Source organism: Tyto alba, unplaced genomic scaffold, assembly GCF_018691265.1.
Source record: "Tyto alba isolate M040663 unplaced genomic scaffold, T.alba_DEE_v4.0 Super-Scaffold_2, whole genome shotgun sequence".
NCBI classification, from domain to species: domain Eukaryota; kingdom Metazoa; phylum Chordata; class Aves; order Strigiformes; family Tytonidae; genus Tyto; species Tyto alba.
Window position 1 is genome coordinate 18,506,945 of NW_024881282.1, and position 20,924 is coordinate 18,527,868.

The following is a 20,924-nucleotide window of genomic DNA, read 5'->3' on the forward strand; positions in this document are numbered from 1 at the left end:
TGGATCCAGACACCATTGCTTACATGTCTACAGGGATGTGTCTACATTTGCAGTGGTCATCTAATCTCCTGTGATTGCTGGTAAAAACATGAGTGACTCATGACTGAAGGGAGCGGTACAGTTCAGTTGCCCACAAGTAGATATCTACTGACATTTCAGATGCTGTTTGGCCTCCGCGTCCTGCTGCATTAGGACATGAGTCTCCTGTAGGTTCTGTGCCCCATCTGCCAGCTCTGTAGAGATGTCTCAGACATTTAAAGGCATTTCAGCTGACAGCAGAGATCTACAATAGGACAATTGGATCCCACCTAAATAATTAAGTCTTTCCAAAGAACAATTCATTCAACAATCTTAAACATCTCTCTGTGAAATGGAAGAACTGTTCTTTGGAGATACCTATTCCTCCCTCTTGAACGTCCAGGGGACTGAAGGCAACAAGTTTAGAAGCTTAGAGCTGAAAGTTTTCCTGTAGTGGAAAACCAGTGATCTGGTTCAAGTAGTCAAACAGTATTCAAGACACAAGTGCAACACAGAGTTCCACTATGGTACAATTATGGTTTCTGTGCTGTTCTCACTTCCCTACCTAATAAATTCCTGCTGTGTTATTTGTTGCTGTGTGCACCAAGCTAAAGTTTTCAGAGAATTCCCCATTATAACCTCCAAAGTTTATTTTCATGGGACTAGGTCAGCTATAAAAGCTTTTTTTTCCTTCTCACTTTTTTTAATATAATTTCAGTTTATCACTCTTGACACGTTGAACATTCTCCTGAAGAAGGTGCAGCCCACAGATAATCTTCTGTCATTTGAGGCCTGTACAGAATGGCTTAAAAGGGTCAAGTCCATTAGGCCCTGGATGGAGTGGATCAGTATGGATAATTACCAGATTCATCTTTACCAGAAGAAAAAGGAACTCCTGAGGAGTGTATTGTAAGTCCAACCTTTTTCAACAGCCCTATCTTTGTATTTCAAATAACAGACAAGCCAAAACAGTTTCCTTCAAATTTTTGGCATGTGTTTGCCAAAAGATTCTGCTAAATCTCACCAAAAGATTTGAAAACTAAAATGCTTGAAACTTAAAAAAACAGTCTGTGAGGAAGGATTGCTCATAGCCTACCCTTTTTCCTTGGAGTTCCCAATCCAGCATTTCAATTAATTGAAAGACTTGAGACAAATATATAGGGCCTTATCTCAACTATTCCATGACCTAGGTGTCTACACTGTGAGCTTAATCCCTACTTTCCTTGTGAACCTGTAGTAATTATCTTGAGAACCTTGATCCCTGAAACTGTTGGCTCCTTCTTAATCATTTCTTCATTATGTTGTCTGATTATCATAAAATCATTGGCAAAATCACTCCAAAAAGCTGTGTCAAGAACTATGCATATTGATTATGGTCACACACCCATCATTCCTTGACAATAAGACCTGTTTTCCTGCACGTCTGACTGCATGATTGATCATTCCCAGGATGCTTGCTGTAGTAGAGTAGGTATCTCCATGGACAAAACCCAGTAACAATTTAATAACTCAGTTTGGTTTGAGGGACACTTAAACAAGTGAGGTAGATAGGACCATGCCATGTTTTTCTCTCCTTGCTTAGTCTAGTCATCTAAATCTATCCCAGGAGTTCTTGTGTCCTCAAATCATCTCAGAGTACCTGTGACCTGTCATAGAAATCTTGGTTGGAAGGGAACTCACAGGTCTGTAGGCCAGGCTCCCACTTAAAACTGCACCATCTCCAGCAGTAGAGTAGGACACCTGTGGCTTTCTTTGGCAAATCTTGAAGCTTTGTTCAACATCTATGTGTGTGTGTTTTCCAGACACCAGTGGACCTGCACCAACATCGTCTACATGTTCTTTGACCACCTGCTGCACAATGAGACACAAATAGATGAGAAGCTTCTGAGACTTCTTGTGAAGCAGTTCATCTTCGTCTGGAACGTATGTGTTCAGCGTAGTGCTTGTGTAGACAATTTATAGCCTTGGAGATCAGCAGAGTTTGGAAAGAGACTTATCTTCTGTGAATTCCTCTGATTCCAGCTTGAGGGAGGGTAGAAATGGGAAGAAAGTGGGAAGAAGTTGGAAACACCATCCAATGCAAAAAACACTGAGATTTCAGAATCATCATGAAAGTCCCTCAAAATCAGAATTTTATTTAAAGGAGGGTTTCCTTAAAAGTTTAAGATGTATTTCAGGTCAATTATCCCTGGCATTACATGAGGAAAGATATTGGTGGGTCTGTTTGATTTTGGTGTTTTATTATGTAGTTTTGTGGTGCTGACATCCCACATTGTTCCTCTTTTGTATGCCAAGAAGATATTTGCATTGAATTTTCACCATCCTTTCTTTCCTACAGCGCCTGACTGAAACACAAAACTTTGAGCCAGCAGAAACTTTTGATTTGGTGATAAAAGTGCTCAAGAAATGCAACCAAAATGCTGACACTGTGTACCTTGTGTAAGTCCAAGCCAAAAAAAAAAAAAAAAAAAAAAAGCCTTTTCTGGGGACATTTTACATCAAAACTGTTTTTTTGTAAGGGGTGGGGAATATTGTCACTAGTCAATGGGGATGAATCTCCTCAGGCCAAAGGATTGCTTCTGGAGACTCCTAATGCCAGGGCATGAAATGCCCAACCTCAGAAGACCATGGAGCAAAGTCTTTCCCATGCAGTGCTGTGCCTGCCTGGTGACAGCGACAGCCCTGGAACTGAATGTGGTGTAATTGATGTAGGTACTCACAGGCCTGGTGAGACTGTGAATGAGGCCCATCCCCCTCATCCAGCCACGCTTATAAGGGCAGGCCACATCTCTTAGGTGGGATGGTGCTTGGTGGAGCCACCCCCTTATTAAACTAGCAGATGTTGCCTTTATTCTCTCCTCACCAGTCAGACTAGTTAAAAATGACCATTCAGTTTTCATGCCCAGGGAAAAAGTTGGTCATGCCCACCATCAAGTGTGGCACCAGTGTAAAATCAGCCCTGAGTTGTGTCTTCCTTTGGTGGCATCTTTCAGGAAGGGTGTGAAGGACTGCAAGAGCTGTCTACTGGAGATCACTGACCCAGCAGAGCTGCCCTGTGGCCACATTTTCTGCTCACAGTGCATCCGTGAATGGAGAAGCAAGCAGTGTAAGATCTGCAAGGATAACTTCCCAGAGAATTACATACCCACAGCTACAGTGGCCACAAGGTATCATGTAACTAACTAGTTGTCCTGGTTTGGGCTGAAATAGAGTTAATATTCCTTTTCAGGGACTAGATGAGTGCTGTGTTTTGGCTTTAGCATTGGGTTTGGAATGAGAAGAATGCTGATAGCACACTGATGTTTTCAGCTGCTGCTGAGACTTCAAGGACTCTCCGACTCCCCATGTCCTGCCCGTGAGCAAGGGCACAGGGAGCAGGGACGGAGCACGGACCGAGCACCTGACCCAAACTGGCCAGTGAAATATTCCATATCATGGAACGTCATGCTCACTATATAGAGGAGGGGTGGCTGGGAAGGAGCTCTCTCGCTTCCGGGATTGCGATTGTGGGATCTTGGTATCTCGGGGTCGCTGGCCGGGAACGGGCTGGATATTGGTTAGTGGGTGGTGAGCAATTACGCTGTACATTGCCTGTTTAGATATTTCTTTTTGTTTTCCCCCCATCATCGTTATTGTTTTCATTTTATTGCCATTATTAAACTGTTCTTATCTCAGCCTGTGAGTCTCCCTTCACCCCGCCAATCCCCTCCCCCATTCCCAGGTAGGGAGGGGGAAGGGAGGGTGACCAGCTGCGGGGGTTGGTTGCTGATCAGGCTCAAACCACGACATTAGTAAAATAACTAGTTTTGTTGTTTCAATCTCTATCACTTTGTATAAAATAGTGGAATAGTTGCCAGACCAGAGGCTACACAAATGTCATAAACAAGTGAGCTCCATGGAACTGTCACGTGTAGCAAACCCTTGGTAGTGAAAGGATTCATGTGAAGCAGTCTGGGATCAGTTCCAGCCCTTTTACCTCCATGTCAACAGGCAGCCTATTGAGGTCTCCATACTACATGAGAATCCATTTGTCTTTGTTCTCTAGTTATCTTGAGTGGAGATAGGAGAGAGGGAGAGTAACAAGGAAGAAGAAAGTTTGTCCAAAGTATTCCAGTAAAAATGCTGTAGTGGGTTTTCTGGGGGTTAATTTCCCTCTCTATTTAAAAAGTGTATTTCTTCTCCACAGTCTAGGTGTACCTGGCCTCCTGGTCACATTCAGAGAAGCAGTAAATAGTTGTTTCTTTGCTTTGTTGGGTTTTGACAGTAGATCTTTATTTTATTCCTTCATAAAGGGAAGCTGTTGCATGTCACAACAAGTTCAGGAGGAAATGTAACTCCTTCTTTGTGGAGTTTGTTACCACCTCTGTCTTGGGAGAGAGAGGCACACCATCCCCAGAGGTTATCACTCGACTGATCCAAATTGTGGCCTGCAAGCCATCCAGCCCTGAGCATCAGGCAGTAAAAAGGGGTAAGAGCCTGACTTCACTGGGACTGTGCCTTGATCTTGTACTGAAGCAAAATAATGAATGTCATCCTTTATTTTTAGTGTGCAAGTCAAGAAGTGAGCTGTCACCATTTGAAGAGTGCATAGACACCAGTCCAACATTCAAGTCCTCCCTCTTGAAACTGCTCCTGAGACATGGGTTAGCATGAGCTAGCTTCTAATGTGATCACTGAGCCACACAGGCTACATGGATGCTCACATATTATGTCTTTTTTTGTCATAGGTTTAACAACATAAAAGTTCACCTGGAAAAATACCTGTCTGAGATGGAGGAAAAGACAAGCTTCAACAAAAGGAACTGGAACCATTTCTACTTCATGGTGGTGCATTGTTTGGAGGTAAGTGCAAATATCTTTAAGCTGTTCCTGGAATCCATACTCAAACTAAACATCATTTCCTCTCCTGCCCTTTGCAGATCACACTCTTCTCTCTTTCCCCACACTGGGTCCTGAGGCTGCCTGGAACAGGCTGCTGACCTCTCTTGGTTATGCGCCTAAGCGCAGTCTGGAATAATCCAGGCCTGAGTTAATAAGGTCCAATGTGCCATCTGAATTTTGGAGATGGAGCTCCTGGAGTCCAGGGGTGCCCATAGCCTGATTCATAAGACACAAGAGACTCCCTTGAGCACAGCTGATACTCTGAGCAGAACTGCCCCAGTCTCTGCTCCACTTTGAACTGGTGCAGTACAGAAATGCACAAGCACATCTGTTCAACATGTGATTCTCCGTCAAGTGAATCAAGAAAGGAGACAGTCCTCTCCTGCCAGAGAAGCAGAGTTGGGACTACCCTCAAAGGTGATGAAGAATATTCCACTTGCAAAGCAGGTCATTTCTGGGGACTTGAGATGCACAGGGTACAGTATCACAGCAGAAATGAGCTCTGCACCTGGTGAAAAGGCTAAGGAAAGAAGAAGGGACTATCCAGAACCTGACAGCTTTGGACTCTTAACTTTCCCTCTCTCTTTCTGTTGAGCAGGATTCTATGTATCCTTCTTCTCAAGATGATGTCAACCAGATTGCTGAAAGGTGCCTCTCTACTGCAGACCTTTCTGCTTTCTGCTCGTGCAAGGCCTCAAAAATTGACACCCTCCAGTTCATAGCCCGTCTCCGGTTCTCCATCAGCCATGTGGCCACTGTGCTTGGCAGACAGGTGCTCTGCGGTGAGTCCTTCTGATAGCTACAGAGAGCATGAGATTTGTGTTTTCTCATAAGCAGGTTTAGAACAAACCTATCATTCACTAGTATAGGAGATTTCTTCTGAAAAAAAATGAAACATAGGAAAAAAAGAAAAAAAAAAGATGAAGTTTTGTATAAATTTAAGGGCTTTAACAGATGAATTTTCAAGAGATGATTAAGGATCAGAAGGGCTAATTTATTTCTTTCAAATCTAGATAATTTTTTAACCCTTTTATTCTGACACTATAAAACTATTTTTTTGGCAATATTGAAACTGAATGGGGCTAAAGTAGATAAATTTTGTGTAAAGATGTGTATGTTGCACCCAAAATGCATACCTTTCCTAGAACTTGTTGATTTCCTCTGAAAGCATTTTCATTTTTCTGGAGTATTTTCTCAGTTTTTGTTCAGAGTTAAAAGAAACTTACCTGAATATTAGCATTTCCCCTGAATAAATATTGCACCATACTTAAAGGACAGTGTGCAGCAGTGTATCAAGATAATCACTTGAGTCTCTACAGGTAAGTGCATGTGCTGGGACTCTGTTCTCCCGTTAGTCTGTTGAGAATGACAGGCAGAGTCAATGGAGTTCACACTGAACATGTGGGAGTCTCTTGGTTTAGAAGCGGATGTACTGCACTTTAAACTCCATTGAGTCACTTCCTTACACCTTTGTCAGCTTTGAAGAGTGTCCAAGTCCGAGTGAAGAGATGGACATAATCTTATCTCAGACCACATCATCAACAGAGATACAGGGGATCCAAGATATAAAATAGGCCAGAAGATTCCCACTTCTGTCAGCTACCTAGAACGAAGCCATAAGATTGCTCTCTACTTTCTCGACGGCCTTTGAGAGCTTTCCTCTATGACCTAAGATAGATACTAGAGAAGATTACCTGACCAAGATCCTATAATGACCAAATATGAGAAAACAGCGTGCCATTGAGTCCCCATGTTCACTGCCTAGTATTCTGCTTGTCTGCATGCTGTAGGTATTAAGAAGCCCAAGATACTATGGTTGCGGGCCATATTTCTACTCTTGGGGGAAAAGTGTTGCTGCAGCCTAAGCAGGTGGTGTGTTTGCAAAAGGATCTATGATATATGACTGCATGAGAGTGGGCCTAATGAGAAATCTCACTGGTAGCTGCAGATCCAAACGTACCATCTCCTGGTGGGAACAAGCAAGAGGAGCAAGACCTGGTGAATGCAATGAAGAAGCTGGTGGAAAATGCACAGACACCATGGCTTCAAATATTCCTCATTAGAATTCTCTGTAACAACTATGGGTTTATCCCAATGCAGAAGATCCTTCGGGCAGAAGAATGGATTTTACCCAAAGGGGTGGAAATTTCACAGGTGAGTGTTTTCCAAAAGCTCACCTACAGATCACTGAAGTTGTGCCACCCAAGCACACAGATGCACTTAGGCTTTTCTTTGCAGCCAGCTCTGAGGGCGTCCAGCTGGCTACCTTGAGCCCTGCCTTGTGAAATACATCTTGTGTGTTTTATCAGAGCTGATGGGATAGGAAAAACCTAACTTAAGTAATGAAAAATTTCTTCTTGGGGGTTTTCTTCCAGTCTGGGGAGAGATATAAGCTCCTTTAGAGAACGATTCATCTCTCCTTCATGCCTGCTTCATGTGTGACTGTTCCCATGGAAGAACCTATTCATATATTTGGAAGATTGCAGAAATTAAACAATTGCACAGTAAAATTCAGGCAGAACAGATTTCAGACCCCATATCTCTACGGCACTCAAAACTTGCCACTGTGATACAAATACAAATTTTAAAAGATGCAAAACCAGTTTGTGATATTCACAACACAAAAATAACATGATCATTTGTAAGGGGTCCGTCTGAATGATTCGGTGGGTTTGAGATAGCCTTCTACATGCTGGTGGTATCTTCATTATGATAACATAATTTACATCTGTGTTTCACAGCATATGAGTGCCTGGTCAAATATAACACTGATGTTTCCGGTGCTGGACAGAGCAGAAAATCAAATAAAAAACAAAGATCCCCAGGAAGTCCAGAGACTAATGGTGAGTATCCATCGTGTCTCTTAGAGATTTCTATGGGGTGTTTGTAGAAAGTTATAGGTATTTCCTCCTGAGTTGGAGACAAAAGGATCATCACATTTATATAAAACATGACTTTTGAAACCTACCAGTGGACGTCTCATCAAAAGATGCCTAATGGGTTTCCTTAGAGTCCATCTAGTTTCTTCAATTTCTTTTCTAGCCTGTCATAAAACAAATGGAAAATATCCTCCAAACACCATTGTTCCCACAAGAGCCTCTGGAAAACAAGATGAAGAAGATCGTCGATGCTCTGTGCAGCCACAAAAACAGGGTCTTGATGGAGGTGGTATTTCACACTGCATTTACTCTGGCCCTATCCCAAAGTCCCCTCACCCAACTTTTCAGAAATATCTGTTTTAAGCCTCATCTGATGAAGGTAAGTCAAGATGTGGGGATACAGATACTTCATGATAACACTGTCAGGGTGGGTCTTGCTTTCATACAAGCTCTGTCATCTTACAGCCAGATTTGGTTTGAGTCAGTTTGCAGCTTTCTGGGTTGTTGTAAACACCATATGGAGCCTTCTAGTTCTTCTGCTCTCTTCTGGACAGTCCACTGAGGAAAACTGAGACTGTCCATCACTATCTGTATTGAAAGTGGGGGACACAGCCTACTGGCTGCAAAATATTAGTTGTTGACTGCACTTATGTGACTCAAATCCTAGCCCAAACTTCCCCATTCTGACCACGAATACGCCAGCTGTCAGGCAAAGATAAACTTTTTACTGGATTAGGGCCCCTTTTGCATCTAACGATGCATAAATTGTTCCTGCTGTTTGAGGAGTGCAGAAAGCAATTGCCCATCTCTTGGCTGTGAAGACAACAGCAGTGTTCAAATCCTGCTCTTTCCCTCTGAATCCTCAGCTTGGTAGGCAGATATCAAAGAAGTGTGAAGACGCTAACTTGGGCATCACTGTTCTTGTAAGCCAGCCATCCCCAATGTACCCCCAGCTGTACCTTGGTCTATACCTCAGTCAAGGTTTTTCATGTACCCATTTGCACCTACTATGCTAATCTCTGGAACTGTTATTTCTCCAGTAGATGAGAAGCAAACTAGGAAAATGGTTACACAATTCCTCAAAACCTTCTTTACACCTGTGTTTCCTTTCTAAGGAATCCTACCTTCCCACCATGCATGAAGACCTGCTTTTTGATCAGAAGAACTGGAAAATTGGTCAATATGATACACCTTGGAGTAAGTGTTGGGGCAGTTTTACCTCAGTCCAGTCCAGCTGCTCGTATATGGATGGCAGACACAGGCAACTTGCTACAAATGTGCCCTGAGACAGGCTGGATAGGGGATGGAGGGAAAGGAGGAACAAGTGGATGGAGGGAAGGGTGGCCTTAAAGCTACCTCTGTGCTTCTGTTGAGTACTTTATCAATCTCCTTTTGACTACAGCAACTCCAGGTCTTTTTATGGAAAACTCTTAACCATGTTGTTAGACCAGATCCCAATAGATAGGAAGAAGGTCTTACTTGAGAAGAACCTGGGCGGTTTCCCTCCCAGTGAATTTCTGGCTGTGCTTGCATCATGGAGGATTTTGTAATTGGGAGATAATCAACTGATTAATCTAATTCTCCTTCATACACAGCTTGTCAGTGTGGATCATACTGGATTGTCACCGATGTAAGTGTCTTTTGGCTTCTTGTGATGTGGAGGGTCTTCTGTCCACTGTTAGGTTTTCTGCCCTATGTCTTATGCTGCTGTCCTTTCTTTACCTACAGTGTGGGCGTCCTGGAGAAGTCAGACAATGTGTCTGTGGTGCCAAAGTTGGAGGAATTAATCACAAACCTGAGAGAGGTTTTGTGAGAAAGGAAATGTAAGTTGATGCTCCCTGCCCTACAGCACGAGAGAGATGAACAGAGCAGTGGCCACTTGACCCTCTTTCCATTCACTGAGCACAGGGGAAACACTGTAGCTGAGCAAAGCAAAGTCTTTGTGACCCAGGTTCCAAACGCAGGAGGAAATCTTGGAAATACCTACTGGGGGGAACAGAAAGGAGAAAGCTTGAGTGGCATGGAACAGCTGGAAAAGGCATTTCTTCAGCAGCAGTTCTTCCCTTCCAAAAATCTCATCTCACCTCAAGTTCACACTTGTTCTGACCTGGTGATGGCCAATCCTCTGTCAGTGTTAACTTACATGAGAGGAGCCCAGTCACTGAGCATGTAAACTGAATTACATTTCATTATCACAGCACAAAGTGTAAAACAGAAAAAGGATACATCCTTGGGAGCCCTTCAACACGGGTAATTGAATTGGAGAGGGATCTGTCGCCTGCCTCTGTCTGTCTTGCAAGAGCTCTGCTGCATTCATCCATGTTGCTGGGGATCTATACAGATAAACAGGTAAGACAGTCCCTGCTTCTTTTCTCTGCCTTACCTCCTGTCTGTCTGTCCACCCCACTTAGCCTGCAGCTTCCACGTGATGAATAGCTTCTGCCCTACTCTGAGAGGAAGGTTTATGAGAGCTAAATTAAGAAACTACCCTGTCTTCCAGGCGATTCTGAGTCTGATGACAGAGAAGCCAAAGGATGTGGCAAAATTCTTCTGGGACCACCTTGAAAAAGATATTGAATGTCTGGCAGAGGCACTTAGCAGAAACACAGAGGATGCCACCGTGGTTGTCCATCTGTTTCTCCAGCACCTGAGCAACAGTACAACAGGTAAAGGTACATTCCACGCATTGGGAGGGTATCAGCAGGCTTACGTCAGGTGGGTTTTCATATGGCTACCAGAACTGGTGGCTCTCATCCCATGACTGCAGCTGTTCTGCACAGACTCCAGTGTCTACTGTGTGAGGATCCTTATTTTGATTTGCATTTCTTACAGGACAAGACATAGCCTTGAATATTTTGCTTAGGCAAGAAGACCAAAAGCAGTGGGAAACCTGCTTTAAAAACCTGACTCAGCCATTCTTCCAGGTATGCAAGGGACTGGTTACTGTGTCTCCATGTATCCCATATACAAACCATCACTTTTCTAGGGATCAAGTGCAGAGCCCACATGGGCTCTGGTGAATACCCAAACATATTCAGTGAGCTTGGACATCCCACGTACAATAAACAGGTTTATCACCTCATTTTTAAGCTGCTTTTTACATGCTGATGTAAATCCCCTTTAGAAAAAAAATGGCTCTATGTCCTAGAGGGCAAGAAAATTCCCTGTTAGTTTCTTCTTGTCCCAGCTTCATTCTTCAACAGGAAGATTTTACTGTCACTTCCCTTTCTTCAGAGCCACCATTGTCTTCCCTCTGGAGAAGACTTGTAAGTCTTCCCAAACCCTTTTGTAACAAAAGGCAGCTCGTAATAACCCTTCACATTCCACAGGCCTTGGAGCAGAGCCTTACTTCTGTCAAGCAGCAGAGGGTGAATGATCCCCAGGGCTCCAACCTGCTCCTACAAATAGCTTATGGCCAGATGGCTCCTTTCAAAGACCAGCCCAACCTTGGACTGATTGGCCTGTCCAACATGTGGAAATTTGAACAGAGGATGTCCATCCAGACCCTGATGCATCACCTTCAGCAGGACCACAGAGAAGGCGAAGGAAACCACTACCCTGTCCTTCTGGAGCTCGTGTCTAAGGTTTGCTGTAGAAACATTGCTCCTCCTTCAAAACAGAGACAGGCACTGTGTTGATTCACCATTTTTGGTGTCAGTGGGGCACTAAGTTGGCTCATTTCCCTGTGTTTCCTAGTCCCGTTCCCTTCTCCTGAATACCACATGATGCCAGGCACAGTCCTGGTTCCTCAGATAAGTGAATGGATAGAAAAGTGATGCTGAATTTTCCCTTTCAGCTCCAAAACATCCAGCATGTCCAACATCTGCCTGAAATTTTCAGTCTGCAGAAAGCTCTCATCCACTTCTTCCAGAACAACCATGAAGCGGGAATATGCTCAGTACAACAGTTTCTAGACCAACCTGAACTTTCAGGTATGAGATAGACCTATTCTCCGTAAACTGGCCTATACTACTGCTCAACAGCCACATGCTCTGCTCTGATGTTATAACAGGACCTGTGATTTCTGTTGCAAGCTGTGAGGGAGAAGCAAACATGAGACTGCTGCATGAGGGAAGATGAGCTAGGAGCTAAGGGTGACCACAGAATAGACCAGGCAGTGACCAGGGTGCAGTCCCGCTGTATCGGGGCAAGGCCAGGGTAGTGATAGAGTCAGGTTCTGTCAACATCTCAGTGGTCATAACACAAGGCAAGGTAATAAGTCCAGGAGGAGTCTAGGAAGTCCGGTCAATAACTTACAAGAGTAGAAGACAGGGCTACTTACAACTCAAGTACTGTCCTGAGCTTACACATGTCTTCTGGGCCCATGGGGCAGAGGTGGAGTCCCCAGGTCAGGCTGCTCAGGGCTATTAAGGCCTATGAGTGCCCTCAGGGCCCCGATACAAGCTCACAGTGATGATTCTCAGTCATCTCTATCTTTATGGCCATCTTTGGGGTTTGAGGGAGAGAGTAGAGGTCTCTGAGACAATGAGATGATCTCTGAAAACCTAAATGGATCTTGGGCGGATTGCCTCCAGTTCTCAGAGTAGGTGTAGCCAGCCAGACTTTGTAAACTTTTCCTGCTGTTTCACCCATGAATGGGCAACATACACAAGACAGGTTTTTAAAACTGTAAGCAAGTGTATTATCATGGTGGGTGTGATCTGGGATTCAGCACCTCTTAATGCCAGATATGGTTTAATACGGCTTAGAAAAAAATTAACTCTGGTCAAACTTAGAGCCACAGCTATAAATGGCAACCTAGGCCCAGCCTAACACAGTTTACTGAGCAGTTGCACTCCATAAGGTATATATTTCAAGGAGACAAAAATAAATCTTTTTCAATTCCTTTCTCTTGAGAGCATGCATTGACACTGCTGATTTTCTCCCCTCTCTGTGCCTGAAGAGGACCAGCGTTCAGCTTTCTGCCGAGCTATAAGGACCATCCAGAAAGTCTGGAGTAATATCAGAATGAAACCACTGTGCTCAGGTATTTTGACTTCCCAGGTATTACTTCCCTTTCCTAAGCCATCAGTGAAGGCTGGAAACCATGTTAGTTGCTGATCTTGCTTTGTTTTGACCCTTTCGCTGAGAACAAATTAAAAATCCTTCCAAAAATCCAAAGCCTGATATAAAAAAACTCAAAAAGGTTTTAAGAAAGGCTAGCCAGAGTTTCCCCCTTGAGAGAATTCTTCCTAACACCACACAAGGCAGAAAATAACCCCTCCCTTTCGTTACAGATGTCAGAGTCCCCCAGAACCTGTTTCCAAAGGACATCAATTCCAACACTGCTGTCCTGAAACTCCTCCCAACGCCTCTTTCTATCAGTTATTTTGTGACAACGCTCCTCATACAGCTCCAGAACAGTTGTGTGGACACAGCTGCACGCATCACAAAGGAAAAGCAACGGTACATTTCAAACCATCCCTCTGGAGCAACTCAGGACTCATCTAGAGCTGCACATGTCACTGATTGCAGAGTGGGATGAGGTAAGAAGTAAGGTGCTGTCTTTAACAGCAAAGGGTAACTTCTCCCCCAGGATTATCTCTGCAGAAGAAGTGAAGCCATCCTCTGTGCTGAAGATAACTGAAAATGATCTGATCACGGCGATGCTGGCCAACTGCCTGTATGTGGTAGAGGAAGACGGCACCAACACAACCAGTTTTGACTTCCAGAGACTGCAGCAGCAAGTGATCCAACATTTCATCAGTGGGAAACCGGTCATCAAAATTCAGGTGAGCTTAGCACAACGCACTTTCAGCACCAGCCAAGTTGCAGTGCTCCGGGCCAGCAGAGCGTGTAGGATTTTACTTCCAGCACCTGGTACTCACCTCTCCAGAGCTGGAGCAAACACAAATTAAGGTGCTTATACATTTGGCAGCCCACCACTCTGCATCTATCTGCACTCCTTGGATTGTAACAGTTGTGTAATGAAAAAACACAACTATGCTCAGCAAACTTTGGGGCTGTGAAAGGCAGTGTGAGCCTTTCTATTCAAAGCCTGCAGGGGAGGTTGTCCTGGATTTTCTTATAACCAAAGAGGAGTCAGACGCTATCTAAGAAGACTCAAAAGAGTTGAGTTCCTGGATATAGTATAGGGCTGGAGTCTAATGTGGGTCCCTAAATCATACTGGAGAAGCCAGTCTTCTGCTGGGGTACTCATCTTCACTTACTTATTCACATTAGCCTTTGGGTTTCCTCCAGAAGCTCTCAGGGGACCAGATTTCAAATGGCTCTTCCCATCTGAAAAGGAAGGCCAATGATACATACCTCAAAAATGAATTCTTGTGAGACAGGAACGATTTCAGGTACCTAAGCCCCTTCAGCCCCTTTAAAACTGCATAACCCTCAGGTGGTTACATAAGCCTCACCTGGGATTCTCCTCTGACCACTGGTTGCCCCAGCTATTTCCTATGTCAAAGGAAGGGCCTACTGGGTGTTTGGATTTGTGAAATGTGAAAATCTGGCCATGAAGAAGTGGGAAAAAGGGGTTCAAGGGCATTATAACATGGCTATCACATAGTGATTCAGGTCCACATGCTTGTCCAGTAGTAGAGTAGGATAAGCAGAGAAACTGACACAGCATCACAGAGAAACTTAAAGAGTTTGGCTGGAGGGGCCTCTGGATGTTTCTGGTTCAATCATTTTCTTCAAGTAAGGCTAACTTCCAGGCAAGAGCACATTGCTCAGGTTGCTGCAGATTGTACAGTTGAATTTTGGAAGTCTCCAAGGATAGACATTCACCACCTCTCTGCCCCTCTGTTCTGATGTTTTAGCACCCTCACTGTGAAAATGTTTTCTGCATGCTTAAATAGGAGATCCCTGGTTCGCCCTTGTCCTTATTGCTTTCACCATGATCCCCCTTTTAGTAGTGGAAGAACAATTGGATCCTCCCCATAGAGTTCTCTTTTACAGAGTGAACAGTCCCCTGAATCCTCAATCATTGGTCTCTGCTGAACTCACTTCGATTTGTCAATGTCTCTTGTACTGAGGAACCCCAAATTGGACACAGTTCTCAAATGTAATCTCATAAATTCTGCACAGATGGAAAGAATCACTTCCCTCATCTTGCTGCCTACAATCCTGCTAACATAGCCTGGTGTGTACATGAGGTTCCTGTTGGTCCATTTCTCCAGCATGTTGAGGCCCCTCTGAACGGCAGCCATACCCTCCAGCATATCAGCTCCTTTCCCCAATTTGGTATCACCTACAAACTTCCTGAGATGTCACGTCAGTTGTTGATGAAATATTTTAATGACATCAGCTAGCTCCCTCAGCACCACTGGATGTGTTCCATCTGGTCCCATGGACCTCTGTATATCCAGCTGTACTGGGTCTGGCTGAGATGGAGTTAATTTTCATCATAGCATCTTGTATGATGCTGTGTTTTAGATCTGTGACCAAAACAGTGCTGATAACACACTGATGTTTCAGCTATTGCTGAACAGTGTTTGCACAGCATCAAGGGCCTTCTCCATTTCTCAGTCTGGTCCCCCCCAGTGAATAGATTGAGGATATGCAAGAGGTTGGGAGGGGACACAGCCAAGCAGATGACCTGAACTAACCAAAGCAGTATTCCATGCCATATAACGTCATGCTCAGCAATAAAATGCAGAAGAGGGGATTTTAGAGAGGTTAGCCATATTTTGCTCATGAAGTGGCTGGGCATCGGTCTACACATGTGAGGTGCTAAGTGATTGCCTTTGCATCACTTGTTTTGTTTTCTCACTTTTATTCTTCCCTTCCTCTTTCACCACCCTACTTCTGGTAAGGAGGGGAGGGAAGTGAATGAGCAGCTCTGTGGTGCTTAGCTGCCACAACATCAACTTATCTCAGTAGTCCCTAATTTGGTCTTCTTTTTTTGAGACATGCCTTTAAACTTTGACAGTAAAAACAGAGGACTGAAAGCAGACCTTTACGGTAAAAAGGAAGGCAAAGAAAGCATCAAGTATCTCAATGAGTACCTTTTCCATGTCCTTTGTCAGTAGGTCCCCTTCATTACTGAGCAGTGGGCCTGGTTCTTATCTGGTCTTCCTTTTGCTACTGATGTACTGATGTAGAAGCCCATCTTGTTGGCCTTCACATCCCTCAGCAGTTTTAACTCCAAATGAGCTTTGTATTTCCTAACTCCATTCTTGCATACCTGAGCAACATCTCTATATTCCACGTGGGTGTCCCCTCCCTGCTTCCACCTCCCCTATACCTTCTACACTAGGATGTCATTGCCACAGGCTCTGCAGCCCACATATGGGTAGCTGTGTCCTACTGCATGGTCATGGGTTTCCCATTTGGCCTGTGCCAAGTAACTTTGTGTCTTCATAGCCACTCATTTGCTTTCCAGACAGCTCCATCCTTTGCACCAAACAGCATGAAGACCCTGCAGTACACAAAAACAAAAGTGAGAGAACAGCTGAAACAGGTATGAGAAGAGCTTGCCATCCTTTTTTTTTTTCCATTCAGTCTTTCCTCTGCCTTGTAATGCTTATTAATAAGCCACCCCAGGGGACAGAGAGCTCAACAGAGGATACGGCACCTGCAGGATGTGTAAAAAGGTCCAAGTTCAAAACAGGCAAATGTCTGAAGCCTCATAAGAAGTCAATTTTATTTGCTGGCTCTAAAGGGAATCTAGGCAACTCTGTCAGATGGACTCATCTGTGTGAGTGTCTAAACCAAGGTGATTTGGTGACCACAGCATGGCATGCACTGGCATAGTTCATCAGCACAAGTGGCAACTATGGGGTTATTGCTCCTGCTTGCAACTAGGCTGGGAACCCACGTCCTTGTAGATTCTGTGTCTTTCCCATGTAAACCCTGGACATACCCACGTATCTCTGACTCTCCCTCTGATAAGAGGGCAGAACTGGTGCCAAAGGCTATACAGTCACTCTGCTGTACAGACACAGTTGCAGGACCCAGACCTCATGTGTCAGAGTCACAGTCTGGCTATACTCTCCTATCGATAGGAATCCCTAACTGTGAACCAGCGGAAACAGATCATGGAAGAAGCCCGATCAGTGAATGCTATTTCTCAAACACTTGCCACCTTGAAAGTGGCTGCCGAGTTCCTGGCTGTGACCGGTGGGGACCCAGAGCGCCAGTTGTCCGAATATGTAAAAAATGAGCTGAAGATGGATGCAAGTGTAGAACAGTTCAGAGACATGCCGGTAAGCAAGGCACTTTGCTTGTACTGAATGGGAAATTGGCTGAACATTTTCATTCCTCATACCCTCCCCTAAGGATTAAGACATCACCTTTTAAGTCACACACTTTTTTGTGAGCTAACCCAGAACATGGCCAACTCAGCCATGGCCTTTCTGAAGAGCAGGAACTGGCTAACTGATTGCCCATCTGTTTTCTCCTCCTCCAGGTGGTACCAATCACTCAGCTGAAGCACATCCTGTCTCTGTGGCAAATATTGTCAGCAAAGAGATCTGTGCTGCTGTTGCAGATGAATCAGGTGAGGGAGACAGCCTAGATTACACAACTGCCTACAAGAGCTAGGGAAAGAGAGAAACTTTTTGATAAACTTGATTTTCTGTGAATAATTTTGGAATTTTTTAGGAAAAAAATAGGAAAATTTTGTGATTGAAATATCATTCAGCAAGAGCCAAGTAATCTACTTAAGTCACATAAGACCCTTGAAAAAGGGCCATCCACAAGATTTTGTGCTAGAAGCAGTGGTGCTTTCTGGCATGGGTCGTATCAGCAGCTGGTGCTGTGGTCTCTGGTGGCCCTGGCATGAGAGCCGGGGAAAAAGAGGGTCCCAGTTTTACCTCTTCCATCAGATGAAGCTTCTAGATGGTCTCTGCCCGGAGTCCCAGGCCATCCTCTTTCTGATGTTGTTTGTCATTGCAGAATCCCTTCTGCCTGGTTTCTGAGCAGTACCAAGAGGAGTTGAGTCCAGAGAAGGAGAAGGTTCTGACTACTGCACTCTCCACAGTTAACCTGGACTTATTTCTCATCGAGCTCCATGAGATGATCACTGTGCCTCTGGATAGCTTTGATCCACAGTGGGGGTAAGAGCAGATTTTTCCTGGTTTGTTCCAGGAGTAGATACCAGCTCTTTAGACCCAGATGGAAGGGGTCTTGAAGTCCCTTTTAAGGTGGACTCTTGAAGCTTGCATGAGAGAGAAGGGCCATGCTTTCCAAAAGTGGGAGTTACTGTGGCTGTGATGAGCCTCATCGAGTCTTTTTGTGATGCTCAGATAAAGAGAAGTGGGAGTGAAATACAGCAGAAACCCCAGCACCCTCAATTCATCTGGCATATTATGAGGAAGCAAGAAACCACTAAATATCATACCATCATGGAGACTTAGGTTGAGAGGGGCCCTCTGGAGGTCCTTTGATTCAAGCAGGTCTGACTTCAGAGCTACAGCAGACTGTTCAAGGTCTTGTCAAGTTGTGTTCTGACAGTGTCCAATGATAGTGCCACCACCACTCTGCATTGTCCCAGGGCTGCACCACCAGTGTGGAGAATATTTTTTTCTTTATATTTAGTCAGGATTTCCACTGTTGCATCTTGTGTTTGTTAATTCTTGTCTTTTCACTGGGCACTCCAAGAAGAGTCTGGCTTCATCTTCTTGACACCCACCCGCTACGTAGTTAAAGATGCAATGAGAGTTCTTCTTTACCTTCCCTGCTGAAGGCTGAATAACCTAGTTCTCTACCTTCTCTTCATATGTCCTGTGCTGCAGATCTGTAATCATACTGGTTGCACTCCGCTGAACTCACTCCAAAAGGTCAATGTTTTTCTTGTACTAGGAGCACAAAATCAGATACAGTCCTCCAGATGTAATTTCGCAAGCACTAACAGAGGAGAAAGATCACTTTCCTTAACCAGCTGGCTACATTCTTGTTAATACAGTTCAGTATGTGTCTGGGCTTGGGGGGAAAAAAAAAAAAGGATCATGTAAGGGAACAAAAAAAGTGCCCCCTATACAGGACCAATGAGAAACCCCAATGAGAGAATATGGCCGCACCACCTCCCTTTCTGTTTCTTGCATGAGAAAAGTCTCCTAATGCCACAGGGACAGCATGACAGACCCTATGAAGGAAGGAGCTGGGGATATATCAAGTTGAGTGCAGATAGGTTCAGCATGCTGTGTTTATACCTGAGATGGGAGAGGCTGTCAGTGAAGCTGAGAGCTCAGCTTTGAGGAGGCTACAACATCAATTTGTGTGCTGTTGACAGTGTTGACCAACAGTTGCCCACATTGTTGTTTGATACCACCAGAGATACCCCAGAGAATACTGCCTGGCTTCCAGCTGCAAGGCCATCTCAGGGGTACCAGCACGTAGCGTCAGTGACTGCCAGCATTGCCTGCTGAAGGTCAGGGCATTTGGAAACCCAGCAGTCCTCCAGACACTTAAAATTATGATCTTTCTCATCCACAGGCTACAGGAAACTTTCAGATCCTTCCTGGAAGACAGGCAAGATGATGCCTCCATTGCAAACCTAACAGGCAATTTGACTCCAGATCTACTACTGAAGGATGTTGTTTCTGTCTGGAAGACAGCTGTGAGGATCAGCAAACTTCATAGCCCTACTTATATCCAGGAGAGACCAACCTAATTCTTGCTAAGTTGCCCAGGAATTAACTCGCCTTTCGCTTTTTCAACCCAGTTATCAGCGCTCTGAGTGCCTTAATTGTCCTGACCAAACTCACCCAGGACTTCCACCCATGTACCCACTGTCCACTGGTCCAGAAGCTCCACTTAAGCTCAGCTCTGGGCCTTCTGTCCTTGCCTGAGCTGTGTTGCAGGTGCATTAGTGTCCAGCCCTGTGCCCTGACAATCCTGATTTGCTCACTAGTCTTCCTTCATTGACCTTGGACCTGTCTCATGACTTCACCTTGTTTGATGATCACAGGGCAATCAATAGAATCTGGCTCTGCCCAGGTTGTATGGGTCTGTGCCTGGTCAGTGGGGACACTATCCTGCCTCTTCCAGGGTCACCCTCTGCTCTCAACTCATTTTCCTGTGTGGAACAACCCCATGCCTGCTGCTTCCTGACAAAAATCTCCCCAACAACCATTCAGTTTTTAACCAATTTATGGCATCAAAGTTTCAGAGCAAGTTACCAAAAGCCAATCAAGTGGAAAGGGGGAGGGAGCCTCATTTTAATGCTTAGTATTTTACTTGTGTCTTTTCCTAATATCTGTGATAGCATATTCAAGGCAGCAAAAGCAATGTAAGCAAAAATACATCTAGAAATAAAAGTAAAAGCAAGAAATTTACAGCAGCTGCAGTACTGCATCATGGATCAGCAGTGATACTTCCACAATATCCACTTCACAACTGCAGTGAAGACCCATTTTATAACCATATGTGGGGACTCTGCACCTTGAGAGAGATTGTAAGTCACCCCTTCAGTTGGCCCAGATCAGGTCTTCAGTTTTGGTCATCCCGACCTAGAAGTACATGCTGTGCCTTTGTTTCCTTTGGTATCCCTAAAATCAATCCCAGTTCTCAAGACTGGATTCCTCTGGTGATGAGTGACTGACTATTGGTAAGTAGTTTATAACCCTGGGGCTTCCAATATCATCTTGAACCTGTATTTTCAAGGCCTCCACTCTTATCCCATGCCTGTACTCCTCTTTGCATTTTTATTCTAGGGTCATTGCTGTGGTTTAAGCCCAGAGGGCAACTGAGCACCACACAGCCACTCGTTCACTCACTCCTTCCCCCTCAGGGCTGAGGAGGAGAAAATAAAACAAAAGGCTCAGGGATTGAGACAAGGACAAGGAGGGATGACTCACCACTTGTGGTCACAGGCAAAAGACAGACTCGACTGGGGAATAAAAGAGAACAAAAATTTAATTTGACCACCACAACCACCATCACCAATTTAGCAATCAAACAGAGTAGGATCACATCTTAAAAACTCCTCCCCCCATCCCTCCCTTCTTCCCAGACTCAGCTTTTCTCCTTATTTCTTTATCTCCTCCCAGACATCAGCACGAAGGGGCAGGGGATGGGGGTTGTGGGCAGATCATCACACCTTGTCTTGGCTGCTCCCTCTGTCTCAGAGGAGGACTCCTCACACTCTTCCCTTGCTCTAGCATGGAGTCCCTCCCACAGGAGACAATCCTCCATGAATTTCCTCTGACATGAGTGCTTCCCACGGGCTGCAGCTCTTCACGAACTGCT

The 20,924-nt window shown here is 44.7% G+C and overlaps 1 protein-coding gene across 1 annotated transcript in view; it reads left to right on the forward strand.

Annotated features, from left to right (window-relative positions):
• Window positions 1-20,011, forward strand: part of LOC116961145 (E3 ubiquitin-protein ligase rnf213-alpha-like) — a 59,230-nt gene extending 39,219 nt beyond the window's left edge. Inside the window, exons 41-67 of the mRNA XM_032991172.2 lie at window positions 737-927; window positions 1,821-1,941; window positions 2,357-2,457; window positions 3,012-3,185; window positions 4,311-4,486; window positions 4,565-4,661; window positions 4,746-4,860; window positions 5,498-5,681; window positions 6,842-7,053; window positions 7,641-7,742; window positions 7,942-8,157; window positions 8,894-8,975; window positions 9,374-9,408; window positions 9,507-9,601; window positions 9,977-10,127; window positions 10,279-10,444; window positions 10,611-10,702; window positions 11,108-11,362; window positions 11,575-11,710; window positions 12,682-12,765; window positions 13,016-13,184; window positions 13,315-13,510; window positions 16,117-16,194; window positions 16,739-16,939; window positions 17,143-17,232; window positions 17,631-17,791; window positions 19,170-20,011. Of these exons, the coding sequence (XP_032847063.2) occupies window positions 737-927; window positions 1,821-1,941; window positions 2,357-2,457; window positions 3,012-3,185; window positions 4,311-4,486; window positions 4,565-4,661; window positions 4,746-4,860; window positions 5,498-5,681; window positions 6,842-7,053; window positions 7,641-7,742; window positions 7,942-8,157; window positions 8,894-8,975; window positions 9,374-9,408; window positions 9,507-9,601; window positions 9,977-10,127; window positions 10,279-10,444; window positions 10,611-10,702; window positions 11,108-11,362; window positions 11,575-11,710; window positions 12,682-12,765; window positions 13,016-13,184; window positions 13,315-13,510; window positions 16,117-16,194; window positions 16,739-16,939; window positions 17,143-17,232; window positions 17,631-17,791; window positions 19,170-19,347 (3,858 nt within the window). The 3' untranslated portion in view covers window positions 19,348-20,011. The remainder of the gene's footprint in view (window positions 1-736; window positions 928-1,820; window positions 1,942-2,356; window positions 2,458-3,011; window positions 3,186-4,310; window positions 4,487-4,564; window positions 4,662-4,745; window positions 4,861-5,497; window positions 5,682-6,841; window positions 7,054-7,640; window positions 7,743-7,941; window positions 8,158-8,893; window positions 8,976-9,373; window positions 9,409-9,506; window positions 9,602-9,976; window positions 10,128-10,278; window positions 10,445-10,610; window positions 10,703-11,107; window positions 11,363-11,574; window positions 11,711-12,681; window positions 12,766-13,015; window positions 13,185-13,314; window positions 13,511-16,116; window positions 16,195-16,738; window positions 16,940-17,142; window positions 17,233-17,630; window positions 17,792-19,169) is intronic.
• Window positions 20,012-20,924: the final 913 nt, after the last annotated feature.